The sequence below is a fragment of the Cupressus sempervirens genome, chromosome 9 (assembly GCF_028749045.1).
Source record: "Cupressus sempervirens isolate cs-2001-9-10 chromosome 9, ASM2874904v1, whole genome shotgun sequence".
Classification (NCBI taxonomy): Eukaryota; Viridiplantae; Streptophyta; class Pinopsida; order Cupressales; family Cupressaceae; genus Cupressus; species Cupressus sempervirens.
The window spans coordinates 270,211,823-270,227,935 of NC_143126.1; the positions used below are offsets into that span (position 1 = coordinate 270,211,823).

At 35.4% G+C, this 16,113-nt stretch overlaps 1 protein-coding gene across 1 annotated transcript in view; it reads left to right on the forward strand.

Annotated features, from left to right (window-relative positions):
- SAE2 (SUMO-activating enzyme 2) overlaps positions 1–16,113 on the forward strand; it is a 169,646-nt gene that overhangs the window by 20,859 nt on the left and 132,674 nt on the right. The window contains exons 3-4 of the mRNA XM_089799826.1: positions 12,076–12,159; positions 12,275–12,493. Coding sequence (XP_089655952.1) covers positions 12,076–12,159; positions 12,275–12,493 — 303 coding nt within the window. The remainder of the gene's footprint in view (positions 1–12,075; positions 12,160–12,274; positions 12,494–16,113) is intronic.

Here is a 16,113-nt window from a genome sequence, read left to right on the forward strand (position 1 = left end):
GTTATGTTTATATTTATAGAAGAACGTAATTTCTTAACTGTATATATTTTTATACTATACTATCAAAAGTTAAAACCTCAAAATTAATAGTTATAGTTTCCGGTTCAAGATTACAATTATAACTATACAGTTTACAGTTCAAAGATAAATTTTAACATAATGAAAACTGAATGATGGTTGAGGGCAAGTATTTCTGCAGAATTGTGCTTGGATAGGGTTTACAACTCCCATGTTTACTTATAACTTTCTGTTTTGTTATCAGTTGTGGCGCAGTGAAATGCGAAAATGAAAGATCAAATAAAAGGATATTGATGTACAAATGAGGATTTATTATCCTTGGATATTTTATTTATCTAATCATTGAAGTTTCTCCCTTGTATTTGAGCATTTGCCTTTATCTTTTCCTACGAGAATGTTCTTGCAGGAAAAAGAGGGAGAAGGGACATGTCTTTTCACGGCTTATCAACTCACTTTACAATTGATGAGATTGTAGAAACAAAAATTCCTTTTTTCTTTCCCGAAAATAATAATAAATGGAAGCAATGGGCAATATCCACTATATTTTTTAAAATTAAAAATAAAAACGTTAAGAGTCATGTACCAGCATAGCATATGCATACACAGCTGAATGAGAGTTATATTGTGGAAGGCATAACCTTTGGTGTGAGGCGATCATGGTTGATGGGTTCGATGTGGTAGGGTCATAGGCAATCTGAAGTGGTCGCTAAGTCTTGCCCCTATGAAAATTTCCTTCTTATTATGTTGATGCGAAAGTAGATCTAGCACTATGTAGAGGTGGTTGGATCCCTACTGGACACAAGTACTATTTACCACTGCATATTGTCTTCACCACGTGAATGATTGAAGTTTCAATTGAAGTATGTGAGCAGGCAATATGCTTGTCCATAACCAATTTTAGGAAAATAATGAAGCATGCTTTGCAAATTTAAGATCTTGAAGGAATTGAAGGAGACCATGCAGGAATACAAATTTCTGAGAAGCATCTCCCTGAAAAATCAAACCTTTGCTAGTATTTTGTAGCCTCAATATTACAAATGCACATGTTGAGCAAGTCCATATAAAGGTCATTGGAAATAGATTAGAACAAGATGTTGTTATAGGATGCGGGAAGACAAAAATTAGTGGCAATGACATTGCATATGATAGTAGTGATGAATCAGAACATGGTGACGTGACAAAATTGAGCATCAGGTAATGTGACCTACAACAAGCTTGGAATCCAACCTTTTGTATGAGAGTGCAACATAAACATAATACCAGGAATATTTAGATGATGTTATTAGAAGTTTCATCATAACATTGAGGAGATTAAGCATGAAGAACAATCAAACACTCTCTTAGCTAATGTAGATAAGGTGTTTTGAGAGAGAGATTGTATTACTTCATTTGTTGGAAGCGGAGGAGTGAAGTTGGTGAACGGACACATTGAGCGAGCTTATACTTTTCATATATCATAACGAAATGATATAGATTTTGTGAGTTGCAAAGTCACTGTTCATGCCCAAATGCTAATTCGGGTGTTGACCAACTGGAGACACAACTTCCTTTAGCTGATGAAAATAATATATCAATCACAAAACCTTTGTTCAAAATATAATATGGCAAACCAAGAGGTATAAGAGATTGCATTCAAGGAAGAACGAATTTGATGTGTGTAGTCGCGGGACTAAAGAGTGACTGAAAACCCTATAAAATGCAGTAAGTGGGAATTTTACATTGTGGGGGGAATTATAGCCAATTTTTCATTCCCATTGTTTGAAAAATGCTTATATGGAGACGATTTTCTGATTTGTTACATATGGTCCCTCACTGGAGCAACTTGTATCAATGATGTTTATGTGCAGATAAGTATTTTTGAGTATTACATTTATCTATTCACTGTATTCTGTCTATTTGCAGTTCTATACATGCTATAAGAGTTATTTGCCTTGATCTTTTCCCTTATGTCTAAGGATGTTTTTTACAGGAGAAGAAGGTTGATACCTTACACATGTGACCAAATATTGTGTAGACACAATCTTATGACAATAGCTTCGAAGAAGTTGTGGTCTAGAATTTGTTAGTCATCCGATGATTAGGCTAGATAAAGTGAGACTCTTGAAGCAAATATCCGTGATGACTTAGATAATGAGTATCCTTCTATATTAAGAGGGAGTCTGATTGCATGTTTTTGATGGGCCTACCTCTATGTACATAATGAGGAAGTAATGACTTATCATTGAAAGTCAGGAAGATTGATATTAGATTTAGAGGGAGTTTGACAGACATCCTTATGCGAAGAGAGCTCTAACTAGAGGACTTGACTTCCTAGGATTGTTGTTTAGAGGGAGAAATTCAAAGTGTGCTCTCTTCTCTATAAGGGAAAAGTTCAAAGTGAAATTCCTTGTAATGCATTCTTCTCTGTGGGAGAGAATTAAGGTGAAAGCCCTTGTACCACCCTTTGAGTTGGTTCATGGTGGTCACTATTTCGCATATGATATGTAATGAAAGGTGACGATCTTTCATTGACATATATAAAGAAAAGGTAACCATTGTAAGCTGATGATATTATAAATGGTAGGCCTGTTATCATGATTGACTTCATTAAGTTGTTGTCCCAGAGTGCTGGAAGTCATTATAACAAACGTATCATGATCAAACTTCATTAAGTTGTTGTCCTGGAGTGTCGAAGATCATGATACTTGTCATGATAGAGACTATGACATTGTGATTTCTTGTTAAGTTGTCCTAGAGTGCTAGAAATCAGATATCTCATATCCTTCTAGGATATAACATATTCTTTTGGTAGGCGTCAAGGATTTGATGCCAGTGCACATACCAAAAGAATATATGTATGATGAATATCATATGATTGATATTTCTTGTTGAATCATACTTCAGATTATATTGAAAGATAACATCTAAGTTGATGGATTTATGTTGATATCCTTAAATATGCCATTCAAGGAATATCATACTGAGATGATATCTCTTCATATTCTTCAGAGCATAATGTGTTCTACAAATCCTCTCTAGCTAAGAGGGAGTGTTAAGGTTGTAGCTTCAATCGGATTGATTTGATCTGAGATACATTATTAGTTTTGGTAAATCATCATTTCCTATATATACTTATCCATGTTAAATTAATTATATATATATATATATATATATATATATATATATATATTATTGTCTAATATATATATATATATATATTATGCTATATATTGTTCTACATATAGTTATTTTTAAAAATATATTATTATTAATTAAATGATGATTAAACTATAGAGACATGTCTCCTCTCATATTTATATGAGGTTCAAATATGCAGTTGGAACACATCAATTACAATGGCCATGTTAAATACATTTGGAGCAGATCTTTAAAACTCAATAGTTCTGGTGGTTCAGGTGGGTTAGGAGTTAGAGATGTTGATATTGATAGAAAGGCAATGCAAACATTTAGGAATTTGGCAGTCGGACAACAATAGATGGCTGGGATACTGCAACAATTGTCTAATACTCTGCAACAGATAGCACTTCCTCAAGGACAGAGTAAGGAGAGAGCTCGAGATGTTTTTGTTGGTTCTTATAGATCTTGTGTCAAGGACAGAACCAAAGTTGGTGATAGGTACAGAGATGCATAATAGGTTCGAGTTGAGGATCGTGGTGTGTTAGTTGATAGGGCTAACATACATACTAGCACTCATGGTAGGTTGTAGAGGCCAACGTTTCTGAGACCTGCGGTGGATGTGGTTAGTTGAGTTTGAGGCCGTTTTTTTTGTTGATGACGTGGTGGCATAGTTTGCGGAGTGGGATGATTATTGCAAACAATTAAAGGTCATCTGAATTTTGATAGGTTCCTGACTTAGAAATGGGAGCATTCTAGGGCAAGGCCGACAACTGAGAGACAGAGGCTTTGACATACCAAGTTACAATAAGTTGCCAGTAAGATGATGTTGGAGCACTTCGATTATACCGGGAGAGTTACAACTTGAGCTTGTATCCATAAGCTTGACACACATTTGGCTCTGCGTCCCATGTCAGAGGTAGACACTATCAGATTTGGAGTGCTGCAGTTGGACGGAGCTGCCTATGATTGGTGGTACCATAGGTTAGTTTCTTTGCGACATGATCAAATCACTTTTTATCAAGAGTTCATGGATCGCCTGATTGAGAGATTTGATAGGAAGAATCCGAAGGTGTACTTCCGTGAGTTGGCTCGGCTGAAGTAGTTTGGTGGATTAGAGGGTGACATCAATGAGTTCTAGAGGCTTTCAGTTATGGTTTATGATATTTTGGAGTGCAAATGAGTGATGTTGTTTATGGAGGGATTGATTGAGCCACTTCGTGGATGGGTAAAGTCATTGGATCCATCTTACTACAAGTAGCGATGAGGAAGGCATATGACTTGGAGTCTTCTTCTCGAAGCAAGGTTGCTTCGAATTCTTCCGCTCTTTTGCCCGATGATGAGTCCCCTCCACTTGTTGAGGACAAGGGCAAGTCAGTGAGGAGATATGATGTTATTTCTAGAGAGGATTTGAGGAGGCGACAACTCAACTTTTGGTGCAAGGGGCCTTTGTCTAAAAGTCATACTTGCGCATTGAGGTCAAAGGGAGGAGGGAATTGTGGTATGTGGGTTTACACGGATGTGATTGAGGATGAGTCATCACAACAACATGAGGATGATGATAGAGAGGATCAGATTGATGATAGAGTTTATATTGTGATGAGTAATTACAGTTTGGTATGTTTTGGATTTGCATCGGGTGCAGAGTTGGTTTGTACCTAAGTTGGATTGTCTGTAGGATGGTGTGGGATATATAGTGAAGGAGAATGTGCTGAGATCTCCCATGGATTTGTCTGCTAGTGATGTTTCAACTTTTAAATCATTAGCATAGGTGTTCGGTGCTATGTTATAGGTCATGTTAGTGGTTCTAATGATAGTACTGGGATGGAGTTGGTTTAGTAAGGTCAGGGACTTCACTTGCTTCTTATGGGATCTTGGTGGAGGTTTTAGTGTGATGTCGGATTGCTTGAGGACAAGCAGTCTCCGAAAGGGAGGATTGTAATGTCCTTGTTTATGACATGTCTGTGTAGTTGATGGATTTAGCTCATCATAGCGACCCTTGTGAGCTGATAGGGTGATTTGGGGGTCTCAGTTGCGGACTTACTATTTTTAGTAAGTCTATTTTTGGCAATTGTTATTTTTGGCATTGCAGCGGGTGGCTTTGATAGTTGGTTGTCATCTGCAATAAATGAGGTTAATAATTGCATGAGCTCTTATTTATTATATAGTTATTAAGGTTGCATTATTATAATAATATATATGTTATTATAATAATGTCAATAAGAGATATTTCTAAAAAGAGTGTTACAAAGTTTCATGTGTTGAGTTCTTTTGGGAAACTTCCACAATTTCTGAAATGGAGTTCTTTAGGAAACTTTGGCCAACAAAGGATTATAAATAGGAGCTCATTTCAATGGGAAAAATAGGTTTGGATAACTTATTTGCTTTTGTTGCCTTTGTGGCTTTTTTTGAAGTTCTGAATTTGCCCTTGCTGAAGTACTAGGGCTGAGTTTGAGATTCTGAGTAGTCCTTAGCAATTTCACAGCTGAGGTATTGTGAATTGTGTGATCTGGATTATATTTCTCTCCTACTGTACTTGCTGTGTCTAAGCAGATTGTGTTTGCTAGAGATGTCCTGTGGAAATTTGAAAGGGAATTCATTGGGAGATTATAATCTGACTGCTGTGGTATTGTGGAGGTTCGAATTGTGGCACTACAGACTGCTGAATTATATCAGGAGGGCAGTGTTTCCTATTTTGTGTGCAAGTTTGGTGAGTTCTGAGCCAATTCCATTCTCTTTGGACTGGACGACACTGTACATTGGGTCTGCCAATCATACATAGCCACGTGGGAACCTGTTCTGTAAATACGAGTATGCTAGCATGGTCAATGTTCATTCATTTAAGGCCTGCGATCTGCTACAGGGCTAAGCAATCAGTGTGATATGGTCAGCATTCATTCATTTAAGGCCTAAGATCTGCTACAGGGCTAGCAATCGGTCTGATATGGTCAGCGTTCATTCCTTTACCATTTGCGATTTTTCCTAAGAGGTGGCCACTGTGATATGTGTATTATTGTGGGAACAAGGGAACCATCCAGTGTCATTTCTTGGTTGGCAAACAGCACGTTGGAGGAGCAGATCCAAATTCTGGTTTAGTTACTTTGTCAAGGTCCAATGTTGCGAGTCCAAAATCAGGTTCTAAGTCAATTGCATTTCATTTCCAGAGGTTTATGATATTAATTATTGTAATTATTTTGATTGTCAGTATAAGTTGTTGGGATTCATAGGGTTAGTCTCAACATTGGAACTCATTGGAATTTGATGCTTTTTATAGCTATTACATGAGTAATGATTTCAGTTAGTATTTAGTTTCACTATTTACATTTGAATTTAATTTGTAATACTCACATATTCCAAAACTCAAAAAGCAAGTACATTCCAAATATCATAAATACAGTACTGACCAGCTATGTGCCAAATGTTTGACAAAATGCCAAACATCTGATTTGTGAGGAAGAATTGGTGAAAATTTAGTGAAATTTGGAATTGCTCAAGTTATAGCCAGGTGAGGGTTATTACATAATTTGTCTGCAGCTTGTTACATTTTTCTCTGTTGATGAATTGCCATTTCTTCCTCAGCAACAAATTTTTTAATAGAGCTTCTGCTTAGCTTAGTTGCATCATCCTACTTGACATGGTCATTTGGTTGTGGGGGTTTTAAATTGTGAAAGATTCTTTTGCATTTCAATAATTTTCTCCTCCACAAGAGTAAGGTTGTTTTTTTGTTGGTTTGTATCACCTATATGCTGTTTCACTTCTAGGAGTGACCGGTGCTCTTATAGTGTTTGCCTGTGACTGTTTGCATTGACCCCATGCAGGTAAGCTCACGTTTTGGTCTTGTCAAATGCTCATGCAAGTTTGCATATTTGTCTGGACTTTTTGGTATACAGATTTGTCATGCTAATGCTTCTTTGAAGTGGCCCTGTTTGTCTGAGGAGCAGTGACGAGAGAATGAATCTGATCACGAGCAAATTGCAACCTTTGTTTGTGTTTGAGAGGGGCAGCTCCCTTGTATGATTGGGGTGTTCAAAGTTGTGTACTTTTCACCTGACAGTACAAAAGGATAGAAAACATAAAACTAAATCACAACGAACATAAGAAACCCCAATGATAGACATAAAAATTACCAAATAGGTTTTCACAATAGATAATGATTACAAAGGGGTTTAATAATAGATGCAATGATCTGACAAAATAAGGACAAAGAATCCTAGCATACGAAAAGATAGGTCATTCAAGTACATTCACATCAAGAGACCAAGAACCGAATGTATTCTGTCAAACCAATTATATATATGTTGGACAGACTATTGGATTCCAACAATACATCTAGAGATCACTAACTTAACATACGAAAAGATAGTAATAACACTCATGAACATTCGAGACATACGACTAAATGCATTCATTATTATCTCTTTGAAAAAATATAAGTTCAAAGACTCTTGTACATGATGAAAAGCCTAAAATCTGATTTGAAATTTCTCCATGATATCTGCAAACAGTTCCGCTTTTTTACATTACAAATTTCCTTGTATTTATAGATTCTTCTTGAATAACTCCCTAATAACCAATTAGAGTAACCACCAAACTACTTCATGTAACTACTTGGGATAATCACTTTGAGTGACCACTTAGGATAACTACTTGGTCAAACCACTTAGAGTAACTACCTAAAGGAACCCTTTTGCAAGTACCTAAGTGATTACTTCTAATAACTCCTACTTTGAAAGGAAGTTGGGATCTAATTGTCCAAATATGGGACCCAAAATCTAACTTTAGTTACAATAAGTGACATAAGTCAATTTTACAAACAAGAAATTGAGATCTAGAACTTTTGGAGACAAAGAAGTTATCAGTTGAATTAAGGTGAGCACGATGTCTTCTTCTGAATTACGAGATAGATGTTTACCAAGAACTTGTGCTTCAAGTACATATGCTACATCTGCAAAGAATTCTTTCCTTGAAATCCTCTTGAATAGTAAACTTTTTGACAATCTTATGCAATCATATGACACCTCCCAATTCATTAGAAATAACACTCATGCTTGTTGTATTTGCCTATGACTTTTCACTTACAAGAGATGAAAGACCGATCAAAGTTGACGAACTTCTTTTTATTTTCCTGATATAAATTGGGATTAAATGTATATCTAGAATGAAACCATTGATGATCCCAAAATACCACCACCTTATCACACACTTTTGTCAATTTGGAAATACCTTCTCTATATTTTTGAACCTGTATTTTTTATATTTTACAAGAAGAAGAGACTTCCCATAGCAAGCTTTCCCATTCACGATAGAATACCCACCATAATATTATCGGTTTGTGTACATCATTTAGGGTATTTATCATAATCACTGTAAGCAACATTGTGCATTTAAATTTGAGACATAGATAGGAGGAGACTTGCAACACTTGCAATTTAATCAAACAACAAGTACTTTGCATATATACTCAAAAATGACTCTTCATGAGGTGGTGCTTCCTTGATGTGTGCTGTCAAAATAAAAACGTGCTTCGTTGATGACTTCTCATCGACATATTCTATCAAACAATTCTTCCCTGCTACCTGCGATTTCACTTTCTATGTGTGTGTCCACTGTGACAATAGCAACTACATCTAATAAAATTCCTTCAATCCCTCTGTGCCCTGGTATCAACCAAATTTTGCATTCATTTTTATGTGAAAGTAGTTTGATACTTTGGTAGAGGTTTGTAAGACAAATGAGGTACACAGGCTGTGATTGTAAATTGTTTCTAATTGAAACTTTGATAAAATAGACTATCATTATGTCCAAATGGATGCCAAGAACGATTCTTGTAATGGCGCGGACTAGGAATATTGTGACAAATTTTGTAGAGTACAATTGACTCTACGCCAACTGGTTAAACTTATTTGAGAGTTTGTAAATCTTGTCTACTGTATCAAATTTTTGTATGATTCTGTGATTGTCATGAGCTTATGAAAAGACATTTCTTTGAATTATTTTCTATATAGTTTATATGTCAGTTCTATACTTCCATATTTAGTATGTATGTGGACCATGGCATTTCCAACCTTAACATCTTACAAGAAACCATGCATATTGTGCTTTGACCTTTGCTAAATGTGTTCTTGGTGTACTGATTTACTGGCTCAAGAATCCATATTCAGACTATATGTCTACAACTCCACATTTGAATTAAAGATCGCGAAGTATCTCCCAGCATAAAGTTTGACAAAAATATCCCATTTGTATGCCGTGATGGATGTTCATAACCTGTTCAAATTCTCCTGCCTGGTATTAGTTGTGAGGATGTTGGTAAAGGGTGTGCCTTCCATCTCTTTATTAATGCACAACACTTAGACATCAGGTAGAGTTGATAATTCATTCAAAGCGTTCATTTCATCATGGCAAGGTGTTGGCAAGTTTGAAGAATTTGGCACTTTTTCAGCCATTACATTTGCTTGAAATTTATAAAGCTGCAAGTTCTTGTTTCAAAGCATCCATTTTTGATCAATTTCTGTAATCATTGCATGTTGTAGGACATCAACTCCATAGAAACATTGTTTAAAATAGACCATGGGCCTTTTCTTTATGCCTTCATATGTTACATACAATACATGCCTATGTAGCAGACGAGCATGAGCTAAGAAGATCTAGCAGAGGTTGGTGGATCAACTCTCGACCCTTGTCTCCATTCCATGCACATAAATTAGAGGAATTTTCAAACTATAATATTAAATAATTTTATCACCTGTATCTGTAGTGTTCATTCAAGAAGATACCAACTCGCCTATAAAAAGGAGTGGGTAAAATGTTTATTGCATCCGTTGCTTTATGTGTGCCACCTTTTCAAACACGTTGCACCTTTTTGTTAATTTTTCAGTGTAAACTTTCAGAGTTTTAAACAATCTTATCAACTTTACAAGATTATAGCACTCTTAATGACATTTTGGATTACTTTGACAATTTTTGTCAACCTACCAACTAATGAGTTACATTACTAACCCTTTCATGAATGGAGACATTGACAATCTCATTGACTTGGACAACTCTCTTGCATTGCCAATTAAGTAACTAGCTTTTTCACAATCAAAGACATCGGAGATTTTAAGAACTTCTGCAACCTTTGAAGGAAGTTGCTGAGCATCACATTCCTTAGTGATCAGGTTCTTCAATGGCTTTCACCACTTGTGAAACATGTTGTGCCACCATCTTCCCTCAGCATTATAAACTTCTTTAGTTATTGCTTTAAATAATTTTAACAACTTTTGAAAATTGCTGATAACTCTTTCTTTTGCTTTTATCTTATCATTGTAATCAGCATTTTAAACAAACTTTACAATTTCATCCATATCACCGATGACACAAGGATTCAACCTTTTTTTGTATTCCTTTCCGCATCTCAAATCAGTCTTAAAAGTTTTGATTTGCCCCACTTCAACCTTTGGGCTTCTCATTTGAATACGTGCATACCATAATCACATTGATGGCTTGTGAAGACAAGAGGAATGTTGTTATCTTGCCAAAAAGGATCATGTTGAAGCTTTTTTTTACTGAAATCACGTAGTGACCAATCATAGAAGTATTTATACCAAACACACACGACTTGGATTAGTTAGACGATGAATTCAATATGAAAGACAAATTTGGGCTAGTTCATAATAGGGGCTAATAGGACTCGAGATTGGCAATTTCTGAGTTAAAACTTCAGAAACACATTGCTAGAAAAAGCTTGCAAATACTTACCGAGTATGTGAGTACTTGGAGTATGCCAACAGTGGTTCTGATAAGGGGACTTGCTTGTTTTTGAGACTTTGTGATAACATTGATTTTTTTCACGTTGACTTTTTTAATTTTTTATGAATTGTGATTTGTCTGCAGCTCTTGATGTTCTTTTTAGATCATTGACTCCTCTTCCTTTGTAGCAAATTTTTCATAGAGCTTCTGCATGAAAAACAAATTTGGGCTAGTTCATAATAGGGGCTAATAGGACTCAAGATTGGCAATTTGCGAGTTAAAACTTAAGAAACACATTGCTAGAAAAAAGCTTGCAAATACTTACCGAGTATGTGAGTACTTTGAGTATGTCAACAGTGGTTATGACAAGGTGACTTGCTTGTTTTTGAGACTTTGTGATAACAATGATTTTTTTCACGTTGACTTTTTAAATTTTTTATGAATTGTGATTTGTCTGCAGCTCTTGATGTTCTTTTTAGATTATTGACTCCTCTTCCTTTGTAGCAAATTTTTCATAGAGCTTCTGCATAGCTCAGCTGCATCACTCCTACTTGACTGTCTTTTGGTGGCAGGGGTTTTCAATTTGGAAAGACTATTGATTTTTAATAATTTTTTTCTCCACAATAGTACCCTTGTTCAATTCATTTGGTATATTTAGATATGGACGTGACACCAGGATTATTGGCAGTAAACATGATATGCCTAGTATATTGGACTATCATATACCAGGCTTCCAAAGCTGTGTCTCTCTCCATACCAAAAATAGTCAGCTTACATTCCTGTCATCATTCATAGCATAATGGGTCACCTGAACTTTGATGCGGCCCTCTCCATCAAAAATCAGATTCCCAGCTCTTCAATTTTCTTGCTAAGATGCTACAGATGGCTAAATTTGGAAGTATTTTTTGTAGACGTGTTTGCTATGTATCCCATGGTCAAAGATAGAGGCATCAATTGTTCATCTCATATTCAACTTTTGGTTCATTTTAATTAAACGAAAACAAAACTTACAATAATATAACAATCTGTCTTTTCAGACAATAATATTAATGATAAGATGTTCTTTATGTATTGGTTTTGTATGACGTGGAGGATGGGCCATCATAGGGCTATCATAAATTTTCATTTGTTCACATAGAATTGCAGTAAGTCACTTGGAATCTTTCAAAGACATTGACAGCTTTTTCTCGTTTTCTAATTTTGTTCTTGCAGATTGACATGGACACAATTGAAGTTAGTAATTTGAACAGGCAATTCTTGTTCCGGAAAGTGCATGTGGGGCAATCCAAAGCCAAGGCAAGGGTTCAACCTTGCTTTGCTTAGCTTCTCTCAGTCAAAGAAGTACAATGATTTAAGTTTCTATTATCTTCAAGTTTTTTTGGCCTCATTTTCATTGGACATTATGTGCCAGGTTGCAAGGGAAGCAATACTTAAATTCAAGCCAGATATGAACATAGTTGCATACCATGCAAATGTGAAGGATCCTGAATTTGACGTGGATTTTTTCAAGCAGTTCAATGTGGTATTAAATGGGCTGGATAACCTGGATGCACGGAGACATGTCAATAGGCTTTGTTTGGCTGCAGAAGTTCCTTTGGTAGAAAGTGGGACAACTGGGTATTTGGGACAGGTATTGGACCTCGTATAATATATACATTTTAATATCTTAGTATATACTTTGCAAGGGCAATTATGGTATTTGGTAAAAATTCTTTTGTATTGCATTTCTCACTTAGGTGTTTATTTTGGAGGCGGTATTAGATCTCTTCTTATTTAAATGCAACATTTAACATTTTCATTGGAGATGATGGATAATGGTATCTTTAAGCAAGTGTTTTCCAAATATGTAGGTATTTGGTTTGAGTGACTTGGGATTGCAGTCTAGCTAGAGGCTGTCTATGTTTGAAATAGAGGTTGTCTATGTTTGAAAGATAATGACAAATGCCTTTTTGTAGCATCACTTTACAAAAGGCAAAAGCTGTTATGAATGTTTTGTTTTCATTATCATTGTCTTTTTGATTAGAAGTTGTGAATTACATCTTATAAACATATTGAGTAGAGTGGAAAATGTATTTAATAACTGTTCATTATTGGATTTTGATAGTGTTAAAATGTTCTCTTTGTGATGCAAGCTCTTTAAATGAAGAAAGCTATATATAAATGAATTAGGCATTTCGTCATTGAAAATTAGCGATTCTTCGAACTTGAATGAAGCAGCTTGGATCTCTGTCATTAGCTGTGTTGTTGTTACTTTGGCATGCTATTCACCCACATAAAGTTGTTATTTACGAGTTTGATCATACAATAGAAGATTAGTGTTTCTTGAAGTTTTTGGGATGGGGGGAAAAGGGTAGGTATCAGGGACAACAAAAATTTGGGGATGGTTGGAACGTGGAGTTACTATATATTTGGTAAACGAAAAATAATGACACTAGTGTAAATGCTTGAAAGTGGGAACTGACAAAACAATTGGCTATCCAGAGACCAATCTCTCATCCCCCAAAATGTGTCTTGGAAACAGAAGCACACCTCTAGTACCAGAGATGTCTCCAAAAACTTCCCGACTCCTAAGGTTCTTTTGGCTGCCATCTTCAAAGTCTCTTGACCAGAAATATATGCATCTCCCACCAAAAATGTAGGACAAGAAGTGTCAAAAGGCAAAAAGGAGGGCGAATAAATAAAATAAGTTTGCATAATGTTTCATGGTGATATTTTGGATGATACAAAAATCCATGCAAAGTTCCAGTGATCTGATCTATTGACACTGTAGAACTCTTGAGAGGGACATGAACAGTTGTATGATTGGTTTCCTAACATTGTTGTGGTCTAAATAGAAATTGCCTTTACTAGTTATTCTTGTATGACTGATTTACTATTCTTGTTTTCAAAGTTGTGTGATGACATTTTTCAGAAATTATTAAATTATAGTGAAAACATGGGCATTTTCAAGTACACCTGTTGCCTATTTTCGAAAGTTAGCTGCATCGCTACCAATACCAGACTCGGCTTCTCCAAGTATGCATGTTCCTTTTACTGTGCTTATAAGTCTGTAACCCTGCTACAGATGTTTTTGACCTTTCTGTTTATGAGTATATGACTGAAATAGAAATGACTGTTGGAATTGATTGTCATTGATGTCAAAGTAGTATGAGAAACTGTCAAGTTGTTGTCATGGATGTAATGTATTTCAAGGTGAATAGATGAGATAGTTGAATGGACTCATGGGTTTAAAACAGACTGGCCCAATAATCAGTACATAAGCATGCTTGCCAGCCTCCTTATACTAGCATTCAAATGGAGAAGCAATTCACCATTTATTAAGGAGATAAACTCTATACTAACCTGCTATTATTAATGATCAAGACTGAGGCATGCATACATATTAATCACCTATATAAGGCACGTGAAGATATCTTCACACGGAAGCACTTGAACTTCTTATCAATGCTAGCTGACCTGTTCATATAGTGCCATCATGGTATACAAGACAAAATTTCTATGTTGGCCAACTTCATGGTTGTTTACAAAGCCCCAGCAATATATATATATATATATATATATATAACTCCCTTCATTTGATATGCAATAAATATAAACGCTAGTTATACCTTTAACCAGAAGGCAAGGAAGGCAAACAACCATCTATTCATAGTTACGAAAAAGCTGTGAAGATTTATATTCAGAATTAAATGAATGCAGGAAAGATACCTCACATATTACACCTACCACACTCTTGGATGAGAAGCAATCAAAAAGATGAGCAACAAACTCTGTGATAAATTAATTATTCCGAATTCACAGGTTCAGAAATAAATTCCTGTCTGTCTGTCACAATGGAATTAGTATTGAAAATGATCACAAAGACATCCAAAATTTATAATCTAAAGAAAGCACAAATTGGCACACAGGTAAATTTGCATTTGCTTCATTTCTCAGTACAAAAATTGAGCTCACAGACTCAGAACTGTGTACAACAAAACCAATAATAACTGACAAAAGAAAATTGCTCTCCCTTTGAAGCTTTCCCTCTCTTAAGACAAGGACCCCTCTTTCTTGGCAAGAATTACCATTTATAGTTATCCTCTCTTAGTTTTTCATTTTTATGGTCACTTTCTCATCATGTAACTGATTCTTGAAAAGGTTATGCAAGATTTATTTCTTCTCACTTTTCCATCTTCTCATTCCTGATGGATTTTTCAGTTTTAATAACTGATTCTCGATAAAAAGGAATAAAATAATTCCCCCCTAATTGCAGCTCAGTCTGATTGAAAACATATTTAAAATTTTCTAAATTGCTGCACACAAATGAGTGATAAATTTTTAATTTCTTTTGCAGCCACTTTTAAATAAATTCACTACAGGTTAACAGGACATCCTGGGGCTGTGAAAATTAGCGAGCAGTTATGATATTTAAAATTGCAAATGGGTTTTAAACTATTTTTGAACAGCTTGTCAAATCAGGGTACTTACTTTGTAAATTGAATCCTCCAATCATATTGCTGCATTGAGAAAATATTAAAATAATGTCATATGAACTAGTATAGTTATAAGATTAAATCTGGGAAACTTAAGACCAAAATGTTAGGAGGTTATCTTCATGTTTAAATAATCTGCAACTTTTATTTGGATACTTTTCTGGACTGGCTGATACATGTGCAGAATTTGGCTATCACATTGAACCATTGAACCTTCCAAACCTCTTGAACCTCGGGGTTTAATTAGAAGGTTCAAATTTACAGAATTTGCCCAGGATCATTTTTATTCATTAATCACTTTTGCCTTTACATTCTCATGCACATTGAACTGTTCAACCTTTTGGACCTCTGAACTTGAACTTTTGAACATTGAGCCCTTTGAACCCAAACATTTTTGGTTCATGAGTTCATGAACCTCTTGAACTTAAACCTTTTGAACCCTTTTTTGGTTTAATGGTTCAACGCATATTCCAAAGTTCATTTGGAACTAGTATGAAAACTTCATAACTTTCAATTGGAAACTCGGTTTCTCATAAATTTTTGACAACAGGATGAATGATCCATGTAGAGAAAAACCCAGAAATCATTTTCACAAAGGATGCACAAAATTCAGATTTTAACTCTATTTGGATATGGCCAGCTCAAAGATTAAAGCATTAAATTTCATGTCTGAAAGGGAGTTTGACTATAAAAATTGGCTATATGGGGCAAAACGAGTTTAGAATGAGACCTACCAAGGGATTGTGCACCAGTCTTAATAGAATTTTGAAAATTA